General features: G+C 35.6%; 1 protein-coding gene across 3 annotated transcripts in view; it reads right to left on the bottom strand.

The window, feature by feature from the left end:
- LOC121322319 (rho GTPase-activating protein 15-like) overlaps positions 1 to 21,667 on the bottom strand; it is a 211,872-nt gene that overhangs the window by 8,768 nt on the left and 181,437 nt on the right. Inside the window, exon 15 of one of the 3 annotated variants that reach the window (XM_041262123.1) lies at positions 12,119 to 13,191. The exons of the other annotated variants lie outside the window; for them this stretch is intronic. Coding sequence (XP_041118057.1) covers positions 13,164 to 13,191 — 28 coding nt within the window. The 3' untranslated portion in view covers positions 12,119 to 13,163. Of the gene's footprint in view, positions 1 to 12,118; positions 13,192 to 21,667 lie in introns of those variants that run through there. 3 annotated transcript variants of the gene reach the window in all.

Genomic DNA, 21,667 nt, shown 5'->3' with positions numbered 1-21,667 from the left:
GGGTTAGCAACAAGACTTCACCGCATGGGGCTTGCAAAAGAGAATTCCACCAGATGAGAAGTGACATGGGGTTCACAAGTTAATTTGTGTAACAGGCAAATTTGCATACAAATGAAAAATGATGGAATTCTGTTCTGTTAAACTTTCAATGTCATCAGCATCAAGAAGCCATCAGCGCTCCCTTGCTGTTAGAAGAATATTCATTACTTCTGAAACAGGGGTACCTTGTTTGCTATTAATCTCAACTGTAGGTCAATGACTTAATTTGCTAAACTTTATCAGCGTTGCCACTCACTTTTCTGTATTTATTTTCTTTGTTACTTTTTATAACTTGCTCTTATTGCCTTTCTTCACAAAGAGAGGATAAGCTTTTTAAGCACAACAAAGGCACAGTAACTCTGTTCTCTAAAACAGTTTTGAAGACGTAAATGAAATACTTCAGACAGAATATATCCAACCCACTAGGCCTGTTCTTTCACAAAATCTAGAACTTCTTGAGAGATTTCCTCTGAAATAATTTTTCCTTGATTGGGTTGCTTGATTTTGTAATCCAAGGATTTTTTTTTTTTTTTTTTTTTTTTTGCAAAAAAGGGTCACATAATCATGGCACAAGTGTGAGAGTAACCGTGTACACTTTCATTTGATTTTATCTCTGAGAGTAATAAACTAGAAACTGTGTCTCTCTCTCTCTCTCTCTCTCTCTCTCTCTCTCTCTCTCTCTCTCTCTCTCTCTCTCTCTCTCTCTCTCTCTCTCTCATAATTAATTGTGTTAATTACACTTTCCTTACTACTTTACCACTATAAATGAAGTCTTCATTTATAAGTCCTCATCTTGCTAAAGAATAGCATGCAGTCTTTAAATGATGCCACATGATAACAACAAAAAATTGAATACTGGTCATATGTTCAGGTTTATTTTAAAATGCAGTTTTGCAGTGCATTTCTATATTTTGTTTTTTTAAATATTTTGTTCTGTGAATATAAAAGTGAACTTGAACAGTGTACCATCAGGGAGGGACATTCTGCCACATGTATTTAATTAAAACTTATTAAAATGTCTTTGTAATGCTCAGTAGTGTTTAATTGCCTTGGGATCCCATTTTATCTGCTTTCACTTGATATATTTCTTTACTCAAGCTGTTTATTATATGAACTAATAAGCAGATAAAAGGAATCCAAACTTTAATAAGACAATAAGACTTTAATAAGATTCTGAGACAAAATAAGCAGGCCTCCACCAGCTATAACATAAATCCACCAATGTTAACAGAGTATCTCTATTGCCATCCTTTCAAATTTCTTCTCAACAGTAGGTGCAATAGGGAGTTTCAAACACTATATAGCATGGAAATACAGTACCGATGTGACACTATGCTATGTTATATAATTTTAATTCCTTGTCAATCAGGTATTTTTACAGGCTCAGTTTCCAAATAAATAAACTAGTATAACAAATTATGTAATTTTCCACCAATAAGATTGCTTACAGGTGCTACAATGGAACACCTGGTGAGCAGAGGACAACCAGACTACCAGACTCCAAACTTTTATTTTCAAAGGCCATCCATACATATTGGACATCCACAGATATAGGTGGATGGGAGAGGGGTAAAAGCTCCTCGATATCCACTGTTTAACTTCATATCCAAATACAATAGGGGAGATATTATCACACTGTGTGTTAACCAAACAATAATTACATAAATTAAAGATTATATAGTAATGTAACAGTAACTGTATGCATTGTCCAGTAATAACTTGTATTATTGATTTGGTTAAGGTTAGGGTTGAGAAGTAAAATTGCATTTGTTTGCAGACATCTGTAATGCATGGCTCCTAAACTCCAGCACACACACACACATAGGGGCTGGTGTAAGGATACATGCAAAGTAATTTGCAGCTACAAAACACCCATATTGCAGCCAAAACCAGCGTTTTGCATGCACAAACCGTATGTAGCTGCCATAAAGTGGAACATTAGCGGCCACAGAAAATGCAGCATATGTAAAGAATGTTTTTCACCTGCCGTTCTGCACCTGCTATCAAATTAGTACTTTGCCATCATTATTCCATTTAAATGACATTGAAATCTATTCAAATAAAGTAAATAGCATGGAACTGGGCAGGGATCTGGAATACTAAGCGGGTGCAAACATTATAATGAGGTGTAAGGAATTTGCCTTGCACTTGGGCAATTGCTGACCCTCCAAAAACTTTGTACCACCTCTTACAAGATGCAAACCATTGTAGAAGCGAGTAATCTACTCAGAGAACGGATCCTCAAGGAGGTTCAGAAGCATTTAAACTAGAAAGAAATCAACAAAAAAACAGAAGGGCGAGTACATCAAAAAAAGGTAACAACTCAGGTAAGACATTAGAGTCTCAAAAACAAAATGATAGAAATTTAAGTTACTGCACAAACAAGTAACTACGATGTGTTAGGTGTTACAGAAACTTAGCTATCTGAGAGTGATGGAGACGAATATAATATTAGTGGGTATATACTGTATAGGAAAAACAAGCAGGACATACAAGGAGGAAGGGTAGTGCTATACATGAAAAATAGTGTGTTAAATCTAGAAGAGAAAAACTATGCAGAATCAATATGGGTCAGAATAATGGACAAAAATTCAAAGGGCATGTGAGGCGAGAATGTATTAAATGGAACATCCAGACAGTAATTTGTGTACAGAAATAAAATAATTTATTTTTATTATCTATACACAACAAAATAATTAAATAACAAAAGAAAACAAAACGGTGTGAGGGAGAGAGTGCAGGGGTGAAATCCAAAACAGATCGTGAGAACTCATCTTTAATCGTCTTCGTGGCGAACCATACATAAACACAAAAAAAAAGACAAAAGAAATGTTAGTATTTTCAAAAATCCCGCTGCACCAAACTAGTCTCTCCCTCCACCCGGTACTCCGCCTATTTCACTTTCGGACCAACCCCGAACACAGTAGTACGTTCCCTTTGGTATGTAATGTCCTGCCTCTGTAGTCAGTGGAACACCAATCCCCAACTGACAAGTGTCCTTATCCTTTACTTGACTTCACTTCACTTGGCTGGAATTTACATACTCGTACTTCTGCCCCTCACCAAGGTGCCGCCCCTCAAAAAGATGACTTTTGCCATGGTCACGAGATCTTGGTAAGGGAAGTCCCGAGTTGGTTTGATGCCATCTACTGTCGGGAGGCTGAATCACAGACCGAAATCCCTTTGACTCATCACAGGGCATAATAATAGAGGTATGCTATAGACCACCAAATTCAGACACTGAGTAAAATAATCTGTTATACAAGGACGTTAAAAACGAGTACAGCAAATCAGAAGCCATATTAATGGGAGCTTTCAACTTCCCCCGTATATAATGAGAACACCTGGTAGGGAGCACGACAGACGAAATTGAAATGGTAGAAATGACAAATGACTGCTTCCTAATGCAATTTGTCAAGGCATCGACTGTAGGGGAGGCATGCCTTGATTTAGTCTTTTCAAATACCAAAGACAGAATAATTACAACAGAGGTCAGAGAACCATTGGCAAACTCAGATCACAACATGGTCTCATTTAAAGTGCTTTTTAAAACTTAAAAAGTAGTAACTAAAGCTAAGGTTTACAATTTTAAAAAGGCAAACTATGAAACAGAGACTAACAGAAGTAGATTGGAATAAAATAGAGGAAACATCCACAGTAAAAGAATGTCTGTTTTTCAAAAATGTAGTACTAGAGGCGCAAAATAATTGCATCCCAAGTAGACAAATCTAAATCTAAAACAAAATGGCCAAAATGGTTTAATAGATAAAAAAAAATATTCAGAGAAAAAAGACAATTTACAGAGTGTTTAAAAGGGACCAAGAACAAAGTACACAGAACTGCAAACTTAAATCAAAAAGGAAGTTAGAAAGGCCAAGAGAGAGATAGAAATGAACATTGCTAAGAGGGCTAAATACAATTCCAAAACGTTTTTCCAATATTATAACAGCAAGAGAACATTCAAATAGAAGGTCAACTGTCTAAGATATACAAATGACAAAATCGTAAACAAAGAGAAAAAAACAGCAAGCATACTAAATTATTACTTTTCACAAGTTTTTACAAAGGAGAATATGGACAACATGCCCCACATGTCGACCTGTTCCTCTCCAGTCTTAAATAACTTTAGCATAACAGAGGCAGAGGTGTTAAAGGGACTAAGAGCTCTTAAAATAAACAAATCCCCTGGGCCTGATGAGATCCACCCAATAGTACTCAAAGAAATAAAATATGTTATTTACAAGCTGCTAACCAAGATCCTGCAATTGAGATTGTGTCTAACTAACCTGCTTGATTTTTTTGAGGATGCAACATCGACAATGGATAATTGCAAAGCATATGACATGTTTTATTTAGATTTGCAGAAAGCTTTTGACAAAGTCCTGCATAAAAGATTAATTCTCAAACTAAACACACTAGGGATTCAAGGAAATGCATGCACATGGATTAGGGAGTAGTTAACATGTAGAAAACAGAAAGTACTGATTAGAGGAGAAACCTCAAAATGGAACGCGGTCCTCTGCTGTTCATGTTCTACATTAATGACTTAGATATAGTAAGCAAACCTATTAAATTTGCAGACGACACAAAAATAGAAGTGGCAAACACAGTTGCAGCAGCAAAGGTCATTCAAAATGATCTAGACAGCATTCAGAACTGGGCAGACAATGGCAACGACATTTATTTTAAAAAAGTGTAAGGTACTGCACGCGGGCTATTAAAATGTGCATTATAAATACCAAATGGGAGATACTGAAATAGAAGAAGGAATCTATGAAAAAGACCTAGGCGTTTATGTTCACTCAGAAATGTCTTCATCTAGACAATGTGGAGAAGCTACAAAAAAAAGCCAACAAAATGTTCAGATATACAGTGAAAAGTGTTGAATTTAAATCGAGTGAAGTAATATTAAAATCTTTACAATGCATTAGTAAGACCTCTAGAATATTGTGTCCAGTTCTGGTCATGGTGTTACAAAAAAGATATTGCTGCTGTAGAAAGAGTGCAAAGAAGAGCGACCAGAATTATTCCTGGTTTAAAGGGCATGTCATATGAACAAAGACAACTATGTAGCAATCTGATTCAAGCATTCAAACTTCTAAAAGGCATTGACAATATCGACCCAAGAGATTTTTTCGACTTGAAAAAAGAAACAAGTGCCAGGGGTCAGAAATGGAGATTAGATAAAGTGGCATTCAGAACAGAGATAGGAGGCATTTTTTTACACAGAGAATTGTGGGAGTCTAGATCCAACTCCCCAGTAATGTTGCTGAAGCTAACATCCTGGGATACTTCAAGAAGCTACTTGATGAGATTCTGGGATCAAAAAGCTACTAAAAACTAAATGAGCAAGATGGGCTGAATGGCCTCCTCTCGTTTATAAACTTTCTTATGTTCTTAATTAAGAGCTGCATAAAACCCCACACCTTGAGACCTGTCATTGGCCTCAGGATGGCTGCTGTGGTACACTTCCTGATGCAGCGACGCTTGGCTCTTGCTGCAGACAGGCAGGAAAATCTTCAGAGTATGGCAACATGGAGAAGACCTTGCATCAAACCCAACGTCACTTTGTTTGCGATGCGGTGGTAAGGAGTTATCATCTCACTCAGTGCTCCACAAATCTCATACAACGCCTACTGCTCTCTGTATTCCTAACTCACCTCACCTCTGCAATGTAAGTATGGTCGCTAAATATCCTGATGCACAGGCGGCACTAATTGTAACCCTCATTATCATGACTGCAGCTCATTATATATGTGTTGAGTAATTTGCATTGTTCTTAAGCTTACATAGGCTGCAGTGCAAAATAATTGCCTGGCCGCTAGGCAATTTGGATTGTGCAGCCACAATTGTTTACACTGCACCTATCCTTACATCATCCTCATAACGTCACATAACTGTTTGTTTTAAATACTAGTGAACTGTGCTCGGCTTGGATTTTTAACACAGGACAGTTAATCTAAATGCTTTACAAAGTAATGATTTATTATGTTTAAATGTTTTGTTACAGTCAAATTAATGGTGTTGAAAGAAAAGTTGATTATTCTACTTTAATGCTTTGGCCTTTTTATTTTAAGGTTTCAGCTGCATTTGTATTTTATTACTGTATACATTTAAAGGAATGCCTAAACCAGCATAACAAGTACTGTCAACTGAAAACCATTATCCTACCTTGGCTCAACTTAACCAGCCAGGCGGACACTGTCACAATTGGAAGCGTTAAGCAACAAGTGAGCAGGTAAGCAGCACTTTACTCTGAGCAGAGCACAGTGCTGTTTTTAAACAACTGACTCAATCAAGTCATACATGGTCAGTTCCTGATTAGCAGCTTTCAAGATTCTCTGTTATTTCAGTTGCCCACAACTGTGGACAGTATGGCTGCTTTACTTAGTAGTGCAACATTTATTGTGACTAGTTGCACAACAAAGTTGGCACTGTAAGTTCATGCACAAATATCTTGTCCTTGGACATTGGAAGTGTTGCTTGAAAAGCAACAACTTAAATAAGTTGAATGGCTCAATTTTGGGCCCTCAATCAGCTGTTGTTAATATCACAAAACCGCAGCAGCATTGCTGGCAGTCTCAGAAGATTGCATTACTCTCTCACTCCCTGTGGAATTGGTCAGCAGGGCTTGAACACATTGCTACCAATAGCAGTATTCCAGCTCTGTGGATAAGTCAACAGGACTTAATCTCCAGCCCCGCTAATATCTCAATTAAGTCTAAATGTTTTGTAACATCTATAAGCCTTCCCCACGCACCCAAATGCAATTATACAGAGACACCAGCTATCTCTCTGTAAAAAAAAAAAAAACGTTTTCTGGGACTTTTGTATTTCCTCTCTTCATTGCTGTCAGAAACAGTATATTAAAAGGCTTTCAGGTGAAATTGCAGGTGCTCAAATCAATGATTCCAAATATATAATTCATTGACCGATGACTATTTACATTAAATCTTCATCAAAGTAACTCATTTACTACTTCTTATTTCTGTAGAGCTTGAAAAGGGTAGTTGGGTTATATGAGGCAAGAATATTCTTGTGAACTATTGTTTGGATCTTTATGCAAAAACCCTTTGTGAATCCGACTCTTGATCCCCAATGGCACAGGAGAGCTTGGTATTGATCTTAACTGAAAGGAAAGTTTCTTTCATCACTTACTCACCTTCTTCTACTTTGAGGTGCTTCACCCAGGAGCAGAGCACCCTCATCTGGCAACTTGCCAAAGATTATGTGAAGTAACATAGAAATAAGTGCTGAATTTAAAGTGAGATTTTTTATTTTTTTTTGGCTGCAGTCCAGCTATTAGTTAAAACTTGGATAAGAAAGTTAAGCACTAATTTAAAGAACTCAAACCCCTGGCCTTGAAATATCTGTTTTCAGTAAATCCACATCTAAATGGTTACTGCTGGTTAGTTTTATAGAGGATAGATATACTGTGTATTAAAAACGGGTTGTCACCTCCCTTTATGTCTTGAGATCCTGCAAGTCTGTGCCCCTATTTCTCTGTGAATTAAGTCTATTGCATGTTTTTTGTTTTTTGTATTTAAAGTTTGCAATGCTGAATGCGTCATAGCACTGTGTTAACCTTTGGGGAGCTGCTGCATGACGTTTGTATTCTTTTCCTAATTTGATTTCTGTCAACCACCAAATGAAAAACATGTAACAGTATGTAACTTAAAAATAGTAATACTGTCATTTTATTTAATTTATTGGTATTCGATATATCGAAGAATGCTTTTTCAGCATAATTACAAATTGTTTTGTGCACTGTAATAGCAACCGCCAGCAAGAATATGTCACGCCAACTAAATGAAAAGAAAAAAATGATACAGCTCAGCTTTTTTTTGTCCAGTGGTTTATGGAAGTAAAATAGCCTTTTTCTGGTCAGTGTGTTTGTGACAAAACCAAGACCCATGAGGTAAAATGATACAGTTGTTTGCAATAGTATTCTTACATCATTCAAACATATCTCTCTGATTGTGATGTGCCAGATTGTCTTGTTATCAACATCAATGTACTTGTTGCATAGCAGAATTATTTGTATCTTTTGAATTTCTTACGAAAATCTTTATGATTATGTGGCAATTTGATTTTTTCCCTGCATTATGAGAACATAAGAACATAAGAAAGTTTACAAATGAGAGGAGGCCATTCGGTCCCTCTTGCTTATTTGGTTGTTAGTAACTTATTGATCCCAGAATCTCATCAAGCAGCTTCTTGAAGGATCCCAGGGTGTCAGCTTCAACAACATTACTGGAAAGTATAAGAACAGGTTGCTGCAGAAAATGCATGTGACTCTGCATTAATTGATATAATAATAATATATTTTTATATAGCATCTTTCACAGTGGACCACCATCACAAAGTGCTTTATAGAGGTAGGCTATATGCAATCACTTTCAATAGGACATTGTTTGAACATCTCATCTGCAGGATGGAGCACAAGGTGGTTAAGTGGCTTGCTCAGGGTTAAGTGGCTTGCTCAGGGTCAGAGTCAGTGGCAGAGGTGGGATTTGAACCAGTGACCTTATGGTTACAAGCCCTGGGCTTTAACCAGTGGACCACACTACTTCCTTGAATGGGAGAGGGGATTGATTATGTGGAAAAGGGTCTTCAAGAATTTTGTACACTTATTCTGTCAATGCCATCTGGCATGTGAATATAAAGTTAAAAACACTTCACATAAAAAATCATCACTGGAAGCCAACATAAAATGATGTCACACTTGCTGAGAGGTTAGTAGCCTGAATGCAGCCCAAATATCTCAACAATAATCACTCCCACATTCACAATACACTTTGCCAATACTATTGCAGATAATAAAAATATGTATGATAATAAAAATATGTCTTATGCATCTGTGTTGTAGCCAGAGAAGCCTGGGTCCTATCCTTGTTTGTGAGTTACACTGTTCTCAAGACCAACCTCCACACAGAACAGGAAAGCACAAGGTATATAGTTGTATTTGTCATATAAGTTTAGGGAAGGCACTTATTTGAGACTTTAAGACATTTTTCGACTATAAATAATAATAGCAGATTATACAGATATGGCCAAAAGTTTTGCATGACCTAGACTTTTAGGATTGAGACCTGACCTAATTAAAAAAAATAAGCTATATAAACATAATTTAGCATCATGCAATCAAAGAAACTACAAAATGATATTGCAGAAGTCTACCAGGATAGTAGTATTGTATTTCATGTTAGATTTTAAAATATCACTTGACTTTGTGAAGCAAAATTTATTAATTCTATAGTGATACAAATCCTTTGATCACAGGTGTATACCTCCCTGTGCTTATTTACATATGTTTATCAGTTTATATTTTAAATGAACAGGGGACATTAGTCCAGTATTTTGTTGTGCTGTTGGTAAAGTCACACTAAGACCCAGACCTATGGCTTGTTTCCTCAGAGTTGACCACATTTTCTACAGATATGACCTCAGTCTTAACGAATCCCTGGCTTATAAGTGTATACAAAACAAAACACAAGACTGCCTTGAAGCATATAAGAAAAAGAATGTCAATCCAAAAAAGCCCTCTTGTACTGGGGGGGGGGGGGGGGGGGGGGGCTCTTACAGATGGATTTTGAAAGAATTGGCAAAATAAATAGTCTTACTTGGACTATGTAAAGCTCTTGCTTTGTTCACATTAGACATCACCTTTTCTACAATTTGACCTTTATTCTGTTTTGCAAAGTCACTACTATGCTTTTATATTAATAGCTCTAGGTCCAGTACTGCACAGCTTTCTGCGCTGCATTTCAAATGCAATTAATTGACTGCTGCTAGTTGTCAATTAACATTTATTATCAATGAGATAATCAAATTGATTAGTTGAAAGGACCTAAAGCCTAAGCACAGTCCTTCCCATTATAAATATGTCTATATGAGTAAAAGCTAGTTCAAATTGATGGGAATGTAATATTGCTTATGTCGGTCAAGTGCTGGTGTCACATCACATTTTAATAACTGTCAAATTCCCCTTTTAAGTTTATATACATAAAAATATTTCAGCATGCTTATTTCATTTTTAGATCTCAAAGGGTGTTAATTGACTTTTAAAAGACAGTATTTAATCCCTTGGGAGCACACATCATATTAACTCAAATGTATTCAACATTCGAAATAAAATAAATTCCACATCAAATATTATTTTGCCTTTAAGGTAAATTTTAATATGAACAAGTTATCATTTTTAGCTTGCAGCTAGCATAACTTTCTACAGGCAACCTCTACAAACATAATCTTAATGCAAACAGCAGCGAACTAAATGTTGGGGGTATTTTCCGTTACAATCATGCAGTAGCGGACAAAAGCTTGCCACAGAAGTAAAAACAGGCACTTTTTAACCAAGTAAGATGAATCTACACCTTTTTTTTTTAAATAAAAAAAACATTTAATATATTAAGTGTTTACTTCTAATAAACAAGCAAGATTTATTGGCACTTGTATTTTAGTATTGATAAGAAGAAATATGTTTAGTTTGTAGTTTTAAACAATCCAAAAGCACATTCATATAAGGAAGTATTATTATTATTATTATTGTAATAATACCTATTATAATAATGAGGGCCGATTTTAATAATATTTTTTAAAACAAAAAAAAAAAAAAAATAATGTGGGAAATAAAATATATATTTTATATATATATTTTATATATATATATATATATATATATATATATATATATATATATATATATTATATATATTATATATAGTCTATATAATTAACAAATTAATGCACTTACCCGTCACACGTGACTTCCGACTCGGTCTCCAGTTTTCTACAACAAAGCCTGTCTCTTCAATGTTACAATTAATCTGAATATCTGTCACAGCCTGCGTTAAAAAAAAAAAATCTCTCTAATGCCAAATCAGTCTATCTTATATTGTGCAGTTACACATTGCTTCCTTCAGTTTCACCTGAGGAAAATGCAGCCAAAACAAAGCGAACGAGACAAGCTGGGGTAATGTAACAGTTAATCATTAAACAGTTCTAGATACTTGTATCTTTTTTTATTATTATCTGTGATATTTAATTGTTTATGTGCATCTTCATTTGGTAGTGAACTGTGACATTAGGGCCTTATAGAGCATTATATTCTACAATTTTGAATAGTGGCTTTGTATACTGTTTTAATTCTGGAAACTATTTTTTTTTTTCGTTTTTGTTTTGCTTTGTTGTTTTAATCTTTAGGTTTTTGCCTTTTACATTTTATGCAGTTCTGTGCATGGATAACATGGGAAATGGGAAATTTTACATACTGCTACAATACTGTGATAAAGAGAGAAAGAACTGATGCTATAAATCTCCCACCCGATTGGAAAGGGCGCTGTGTAAGGTTGGTGGTACACTTCCCCATAGACTGGTCTAAACAACTCCATTGCGACCAGATATGGGTCAGGCAGCATTTGGATAAACCGTGGCAACGGGCTGATTCTAGGGAGGAGTTTGGTGGTACAAAGGGGATGCAGTTGTGTGAGTGACCCCTTGCGCTGAAACGTAATATATGGCCAGAGCAATGTATGTTTTTTTAATGTCTCGCAGAGGAGGAAGGAGCCAGCAGCTGCAGCCACAGAGCCAGCCCAACCAATTGAGCACTACTCTCAACTCACTACCCTCACAAGCACGCACCATCACCCCGCTGACAGCAAGGGCACATTTTCGTGCACTGGAATTGTGGAGTGGTGGTGGTATTGTTATTGTTTTGTTTTGGCCTGCAAGCCAGTCATGTTCCCTCCGATATGGTGGTTCTTTTTGTATGTATTAAATAAACACCACTCACCTGCAACAAATACTTAACGGATTTAAAAACATGTACTGTATTGCAGTTAACAATTCGTCACTTTAGTTTTGGCAAGGAATGTTTTCAGAATCTGGATTAAAATACTACTTCTCTTGAAAATATAGTACTGTGACAACAAAACCAATACTGTACATCTAAATAGACGCCTAATTATTTTAAAACACAGTCCTTTCAGCTATGTATTTTTTTGGTGTCCCCTGAAAAATGGACAAGGGTTAGAATGGGCCAAAATGAAATAATCACGTATGCGTGACACGCGTTTAACTGTCACTGAAGTCAAAATTTTATAGGGTGCTGACTGTATTTTCATAAGTTGGGTGAAAATTGAGCTCTAACGGGGCAATAATCATTACAGAATATTTGGTTGTCATTTTTGCATACTGATGACATACTAACTAGAAACTGACACAATCTGTATACCATTAGCCATTAACTACAGAAATGTGATACATTTATTCTATTCCTCACCCCTGGGAGCTTGAAATAAAATCAGTCAGGCAGGTGTAACTTTACCTCAGAAAGCACTAAATGCTTGATAGGGACTCCCCGTTTTCATTGCCTTTGTGAATTTAGCATGCTCTTGTCCAAAAAGAAAGCCCTGACCTAAATATGGCTGAAAGACACAACATGTGACCTGCTTAGTGCTGCCTGTCATGGCCTGGAGCCATAGCAGGGACTCTATTAGTGAGAGAAAGCACAGATGCTACCAGATGGCCAACATATTGTCCAGAGATGACCCATGCATAATTGCAGAAAGTTCAATATGCTCAGGTTTACAATTTAATTGCATTGACCACCTTACTTGCTGCTGCTACTTCAGGATTCGATACATTTAAGGTGGACAATTTCATGAGAAATGTCAACCCATGCATGTTATTGCTTTATTTCTCCTTGTGTCTCAGTATACTGTCTATAACTGTAATATACATTCTGTAGGTCCAGACTTGCAAATGTATACGATGCATTGTGTATGCGTACATTTTAAGAGATCAGTTGGACCACCAGTGAAAAATAACCTTGTTTGCTATAATTATAATTATTTGTAGTTCTAGTAGTAGTAGTAGTAGTAGTGATAGTAATAGCCTGTTCTGTTTTGAATTCAAGAAGACAAAATTTGTTTGCACGTAATATTTTAGACATCCCTGTTATAAAAATGTAAGAATTTATCAGTTTACAATTCATGGTGTAAAGTAATGAGTCAAAAGGTCTCATTGCAGCTTCAAAAAATGACAATAAATGGAAACATTTAAACCTTTATTACTATTGTGCTGGAAAACAAAATATAAGGCAAAGAACAAAAGACATCCGATTAGACTGGATGAAGACCAAAGGACTTCCTAGAAGAAAAATATGAAATCAGATTACACACTTTGTAAAAGGTAAATCACATTGTTAGCAATATCAGTGTACAGCTAATGAATCAGTCTACCTTAATTTCCAAAGGTACTATGGACATTGCTGCCAAGTTGCTTACATTTATTAGCAGACAGTCAATTCATATTGATCATAACTCGACCTTCAGCAGACTGCAATATATATTATGATCAATAATAGTGTTCAATGAGCTACACTAGTAGCTACCACAGAGATAAAATAGGCATACTGAAATACAGAAAACAAAAGGTTGTTTCAGCTTACTCTATGCAATTAAATTGCTTTTCAAGTCTCTCTTGAGAAGTAACTTGTGTGCAAGTTCTCGGATTTATGGTACAGATGATTCATTACTAAAAGGATAAGCTTTCCTGGGTTCGCACGCCTGTTTGTTTTCTTTATCTCTGGAAATGAAAACAGCTGGTGAAGTAAACCTCAGTAGGAAACGTATTGCAGCAACCTTAAAAAAATCTTTACAATTTCTTTATTTAGTTAAGCAAAGCAAATATTTTATATTTATTGTGCTTCAATAGCAATAACAGTTGACCAGCATAAAGATAACACAAAACTTAAATAAATGAGCAGTGAATGGACTGCTTGCAGAGGGTCCCACTGAAATTGCATCTCATCTCATTCTTTTTTTTTTTTTTTTAGCTTAGACTTGCATTTAATGTATCTTCATGTAGCTTTATTTTTAATCTCTATGGAAACTTGTTGCTGAATATATTGATAACATTTTTGTTATCTGGCAAGATAAAAACAGATAGTAACAATATAATGGCATCTATAAAACAAAATAAAAACACATTCTCCAATGCAATGAATATATTTTTATGACTTCCATTTGTAGTAGCATTTGTCTTGTATACCTTAATGTTGCACCTATTCTTCCTGCCATATCCCAAACACACTAAAAACAGCAGTGGCCAAGCACTTCAGCCAAAATTGAAAACAAGATTTCATATTGAAATTAGTTAATGTTTTGAAAGACTGGGGAAGGGTAATACAATGTAATTAAATAGTACAGTAGGACATTGACTCAAAACCTCTCTGTCTTCTGTAGAACATGCACTATCGATTCTTAACCTCGTTTAGCTGCTGCAGTAACTATTGCAGCTTTTAGGTAGAGATATAATAGATCTACTGTCTGGCATTTCAAGAGACCAGACTAGAAATAGAACCGAAACACAAACATATGCAATTAAAATAATATAAATAGAAAATAATAACACAAAATAAATTATTAAAATAATGACTACCAATAATAATAATAACTTTAAGATTTAGAAAATTATATATTTCAACGGATTATAGCAATTCATTTATTTTATTCATTATTATTATTATTATTATTATTATTATTATTATTATTCACTTAGGCAATTCAGTGGCCTGAAAAGCAGCAATGTTTTTATCTTCATTTTGTTGGTCACAAACATTTTCTGAGGATAATGATTCATTAAAAGATACTCATCAGTCGCAAAATGCGCAAATCATTAATAAAAGAACAAAGTGTCATGATACCTTTGGGGTTTTAAGCTTGGACCCACTTGTCATTAGACTGAGAAGTAAGAATGTATATCTGAATTAATATTATTTTTTATTTCAATTGTGAATAAAATGTATTTCAAATGAGAATCATTAGCATTTCTAAAAAAAAAAAAAAAGCCTGGATGCAATGGATTTTCATAACGCATGGCAATTCCAGAGATGAGTTTTGTGTTTACAAGCTTAATACAGTACAGTCGCAATGCAAACAAACACTGCAGCTGATTGTAACACATTTCTATGTGGGATACAAAATCAAGGCTGTTCAAAACCTTTGCTTTATAAGACTTACATACTCTGGGAATTCAAATGAATTGAAACAGTAAATGCGGATGGATGTTTGCCCAGGGCTTACTGTTGAACCTAGCACTCTTTTAAGGCCACTGAAATAAACAGTCAATCGATTCATTGCCATGTCTCTTCTCCGTCAAAACTTTCTAAAGTACTCTGCTCTTTTAATCATAAAACTAATATGTCTAGTCCAAACATACCCTCAAAACCTTTCTACAAAAGGAATGCACTAATTAACTGCTGTACCTAGATGCTCCCAGGGGATGTGTTTCTAATGTAGGCCAATATAAGAGTTCCAAAATCATTTTATCAGAGGTGGATAAAAACTGCATCCTTCTTGACGGATCACCAGAAGCCCCTTACTTCAGATCAAAGTTTCTCAAATGTTTGCCACCTACAGTTGGAGGAGGACATTTGAAAAGACCCTAGCAGAGGCTGGATATGTTTCATTTTCCACATTCTGTAAGGGCTAAACAATAACTGGTGAATTTGAAAATAATTCACCATTAAACTATTTTCCACTGTGAACTATTTAAAGACTAATTCACCACTTTGAGTTGTTCATCCCACTTAAAACATTTATATTTCAATTGATGTTCATTCAAAAATGCCATTTCCAAATGGTGTTGATATTCCAACTCTTCTTAGCAATTAAGCCATTTCAAGATTAACGCTTTAATTGGCTTTCAGATAAGAAATCATGCAGCTGACTGCTTCTGGACAGTGGTTTCTATGACAAACCAAATATTTTAGGACAAATCCAGCTTTCTCTGTGTTCTTTTTAAGAATATGTTTTCAGCTGAACTGGAAAATGAATCAATTAAAAGATCATAGGATGATGTCATACACATGTTTTAAACACTGACAGCATTCTTTGTAGAGCTTCATAAGCAATGTGTTTTTTTTTTTTTTTTTTTTTTTTTTTTTTTTAAATAGAATTAAATAAAATGTTTTCTGTTCTTTAATCCAATTTGATTGGCCCTTACTTGCCTGTAAAGACTTTGTTCTGAGCAACAAGATCTAAGCTAATAGTAGTAACCCAAACACAGCACTATATGCATGTGAGAGATGTGTTCAGACCCTTATATTGAAGGTAAACTATCTTGCATTGTGGTTATCCCTACAAATGTTTGTATGTTGTAAAAAGTTTATATTTAAAATAAAAAAAAATAGTATACTGTACTCCATTAAGTCATTTCTGCACTCTTTTGTGGATAAATGAGTCTTCTTTCCAAATGCTTTTCTATTTTATCCTTTATTAGTTTCAATTCTCACTCCCCCCACATTGTTATTATGCAGAGGAGCTCTTTGGTAATCTCATCAGATACAAAGCTATAGCACAGACCTCTACTCCATGCCTATTCGTGTTCCCCATGCTTATGACTTAACACCATACTGCTTTACTGAAACTGAGATGTATGAATTGGCCACGCAGTCCATCACATGTTTCACCAAAAGTTTCACTTATAAGAGGACATCTTGAAGGCAGAATATTTATCCAACTTCTAACAAATCAGTCAACACGACCACTTACACAAGTTTGCCACTAAGGCTTAAACCTGGAAGAATAAATGATGATAAGAAGTATCTTAAAAAGGTACTGAATCTAATTGTAAAACTTGGTTACTACAGTATACCTTGAATAATGCAAGCAAAAAGGCTCTTGTGGTTAGGGGTTGAGAACGTTCTGGGCAAGACTGCAGCTTAATAGCATCATGCTGGTTTAAAGCTAGTGGTTTGACTATTTAAAAATGATGACATGAACAGAGGATGCAACCTCGCATTTTATACAACAAGGGCTCCAGAGAGTACACCTGATACCACACAATCCTGATCTTATCAACATTGAGCATGAAGCTAAAAACATCATATTTCTGATATTTTCAGAATGCCATGTAGCTCTGCACTGGATTTTCCATGAAATGGAGTATGATACGTATTAGGAATAATACTGTTTATTGGATCCACATTTTTTTTTTTTACTGTTACCATATGGGAGTCAGACAATATCTTCAGCTTAGATTTCTTTGCGTCAGTGTTCCTAGTAAAAAGGCTGTCCTCAAGTAACACAATGGTCATATGTTATCAATGTGCTGGCATATCATTATGAACACAATTTCTATTTTAATAGGTTGAGTAGTTAGAATGTGCCATGCATTTCAAGAGCCATGGTATAATTATTATTTATTTTTTCAAAGTTATATAATTTTTATTAAACCAACGGAGACACTTATTTCCATGAAGCTCTTCCAAGCAGGGAAGAGAACAAACCCATGCTGCTATAAAGTGCAGTGTTGTACAGTTATTAAATGACATTATTTGAAATGTAATGGCTTTAATCATGGATCAAAAAAATAAATAAACTGCCAGGACGTGTCTACTATCATGAGATGAAGTTAGTCAGGCCTTAATTGTTAAAATTATATGAAAACAAATAGCATCATGTATCACAACTCCGGTTGTTCAATCACAATTTTGTATATATTGTTAGAATGGTAAAACTATCGGTAGGATAGATTGCCCTGCCAAGAATTTGAACAAATATATTAAAAACAATAGCACAGATAGGAAACTTAACATAGTATAATTATACACTCAGGCCCAGATTTATAAAAGGATAGAGCATGTTTTATGACCGTAAACTGGCGCTGAGAGTTCTGAATTTTTGTTTGGAATTTATAAACGAGGTCTATTAAATATTATTAAAGCTGCCGGTAATTGCAGGCCTCATAATTGCTTGATTATTTTAAGAACTCTGAAAAGCAGGTGTTAATTTGCTGTAGTCAGACAGTAGGCTATATAAAAGGCAAGGTGATGTGGGAGACTTGTCTGCAGCAAGAAGGAGACATTGTTTTCAAGGACAAAGAAAGGCAAAGTGTTAATTTTTTAACCCTTCTGATCAAGTCAGTTTGTAAATTGTGCTTTATAATACCGTATTTTTCTGCAAACTTCAATTTTCAATACCTGTTTCACAGCTTACATGACAAGAAAAAAGAAAATCTGCAAATAAAGAATATAGAATGCATGTAAAAAGCTTTCTCAGAAGCACCTGAAAAGGTCTCCCCACGGTGGCAGATTTCTCCCCACAGGTTTTAACGAGAGCCTTTACTTCTAGAGTGTAGGCATTATTATAAGAATGATGGAGAAGATTAAGAAAAGATAGAACGATATTCTGAGGCGCACTGAAGAAAAAGTCTCATATACATGTAATATAGTGAGGGCTCGTCCTCCACCGTTATTTTAGTAATGCCTACAGAATTTATGTTTTGTAATATGGCATTCTGGTATTTAACAATACTGCTTCAGGCAATATTGTTCAATTTGAGTTTGAAAGAAAATGGTAAAAAAGGACAGAGGGACAGATGACACCGTTAGTTTGTAGCTAGATCAAATACAGTACAGCTGGTTGTAGGTACATCTGAATAATGTAGATATATTATAGACCATAAAGATATGCTTTAAAATCATATATAGTCAGAAATACAGACATACATAAGAAATAGGAAAGTTATAACTGCATAAGAATTTAAGAAGATATAAGTTGTAGTTAAACTGAAGCCTGTTCGTATGAAGCTGTATGGAGTCATTGCTGTTGAACATATTGCTGTACAATGGACCCGTTTGACTGCCATGGATGTAAATAAATAAAACTTCTGAAGTTTGAAAAGCCTATACAGCTGGAATTAACGAAAATCTCCACTCCATAGTGGTAAATTTCAGTTTTTGTTTCCGAGCATCCTCATCACCATGGCTAGTACCAGGCTGAGGTCTTTGTGTGTGTGGCAACTTGTGCGTATGCACTGTAGTGTTCATGGTGGGTGATACAGTTTATAGAGTGATAAATTGTGAAGTGCTGTTCCGGGTTTTACTGCTGGCCCTTAGTGACAGCTCTGGAACGTGTTAGCCATTTATGAACACACAAGTAACAATTATAGAAAAGACAAACAAAACAAACACTCACGATATTGTACTATTTACTGCACGGGCCCTTCTGGGTTATATTTCATAACCAAAGCGAAGGAACAGATTACGATTCTCCACCCCCTAGTACACATGACCCCTTGGTAAACATGTGCAGCTACTTTTACAATCTGCAGCTGCTACATTGTTTCCCTTCCGGGTCAATACTTCTGGCAATGGAGTCTTGCCTTCCTCCAGGCTGACTGACTTCCCAACCCTGGAAATTAACTGTCAGGCCAACCTGTCCAAAGGACCATACCTTCTCTGCTTTGAACCCTCACAGGTCGGGAGAGAGATTTACAACCAAGATTCATTACATTTCTGTCACAGTGTATCATTCGTTTTCTTTTGAAATGTGTAGCCTACACACGCAGGGTTGACCCAAACCCGTTATTTATTGTGAGAGGTGTGTAATTCTCCACTGCTAATTGCTGTGAGGGGTATTTAAATTGTTTGATTGCGGAATCACCTGCTTCACATAATTAGTCTTATAAAATAGGTAATTATTTTGCCGCTGAGTGTGGCCATGCTGAACACGCCCATTACGTGGCTTTTTGTGGTCGGCTTTCCCCCTTTATAAATTTGGGCCTCAGTGACCAAAAAGATTATAGATGTCCATTACTTCACAGGATCCACTCTGAAACAAGATGTTTTTACACCCCATAATTATTAATTTAAGTGATGCAACATACACAATTAAATGGTGATTCTGCCAGATATTGTCAAACAAATCATCCCTTTTGTTCATTGTAAGTAAACAGGAAAGGCTAGTGTTACCCTATGTCTTCTGCTGCTTTTGTCACAAGAGGGGATGTTAGAGCACTGCTGTTTATTTCTTAGGGATTCTAAGTGAAACACAGAACCACAAAGCTGGTTTATGTCATTCCCCCTTTAGAGTAAAACAGCGATGCCAAAAAATAAGACATTTGATAGGTTTTAGAGAAAAACAGATGCAGAAAGACCATGCCCATAATTATAGACCCCCCCTCTTATCTTACTTAGAGCTGGAAAGCACATTCTCGACAGAGGAAGTCGTTTATTGCCTATATATAGGAAAATGCCAATTACAATTTTAAAATAAAACTGATCTTAATATTGTAAACATACAATGCTATTGAAATGTAGATTTTCTTTGTATCCAAATTTTTTTGTGGACCACCTTTGTCACTGATTTACAATCTCCGACAGAGGTTGCTGGTAATTGTCATTCTCATATTTCAATCAGGTTAAGCCCGGAAAGCAGTGGTTGGTAGTTATAAAAACATTGTGTAGCTTTTACATTGAAGAAAAGCACAGCAAATTGTCATGCAATCCCAGGTTAACTATTCTCTGAATGCTGTTTAATAATTAAAAGGAACTGCAAAGTGAAAAGATTGGCAGGTGTGCAAAGTACTCACAACTAAATACTACCATCTGGCTCATTTGCCACAAGGGATCTGGACTGATGGAACTTTTGTTTTTGTGTTCAAAAATCCCAAATTGGTTTGATCCATTTGCAGTTTGATATTGCCGATGAACCCTGTTAGGATCACATCTTTTATCACACATTGTATATTATCACAATTGTCAAGTCCCAATTTTATGTTACTTTGATCAGGGGTGTAGTGCTATTTTTAGAAGTGTAGAGTCGCCATAAAGTCTTATATAAAAAATACATTGATAAATAAACACCAATAAATAAACATCAGGCCTTAACGTTTGTGTCAAAAATATCACCCAGTCTCAATCTGGCCCTACATATTGTACAAATAATTAATTTAAGTAGTAGTTGGCATTTTACATGGGTATTAAGCAGGTCTCTAACTAGCTAAGTTGGTAGGGGCATTGTGCTGATTCACAGGGTAAGCAGTTCAAATCTCACATGTGTTAATCCCCTGTTTTCAAAAGTATTTATGAATTTACCTTATAGACCTTATAAGACTTGGCTTTGAATCCAGTTAATGGCAAAAATGAAACCAAGTTGAGAATCACAACGTATCCCCAGATGATTCCTTCCTTTATTTTCAAATAATTGATTCATGTCCTATATTATCAATGGCACATTGAGATAATTTACTAGTATTCTGAGCTGTTTCTAATTCTAATTGCAGGACTGTGTCCTAATCCTTTATTTACAGACTTGGTTAATTTACCTTATAGTCAACGAAAAAGCAAGCTTTTCCATCGAAGTATGATAGCACAGTGGGCTAATTCACTAGCATGCTGAACTGTTTCTCCTTGGGGGACTGGGTTCCAGCTGATTCCTTCCTTTATCCTTGTCTATATAAGAAATTATCAAGTCTGTTGAAAATAAACGAAGGAGACAGCTGGATTTGAACCCAGTCCTCCATGGAGAAACATTTCAACATGGTAGTTAATTAGCCCACTGTGCCATCTCGCTTTCATGTAAAAGTCTCCTATTTCATATTCTATATAGGAAGTGATCCAATTCTTTGAAAATAAAGGAAGGAGTCACAAGGATTTGAACCCAGTCTACCAAAGAACTGCATAGCATGCTAAGGAATTAGCCCCCAGTGCCACATCACTTCCATTAAAGAGCTTGCTTGTTTATTGAGTATAAGGTAAATGAACCAATTATTTGAAAATAAAGGAATCAGCTGAATTTGAAGCTAGTCTTCAAAGAAGGAACAGTACACCATTTTA

This window comes from Polyodon spathula, chromosome 10 (assembly GCF_017654505.1).
Source record: "Polyodon spathula isolate WHYD16114869_AA chromosome 10, ASM1765450v1, whole genome shotgun sequence".
Classification (NCBI taxonomy): Eukaryota; Metazoa; Chordata; class Actinopteri; order Acipenseriformes; family Polyodontidae; genus Polyodon; species Polyodon spathula.
This window is presented reverse-complemented; position numbering and strand designations above follow the sequence as displayed.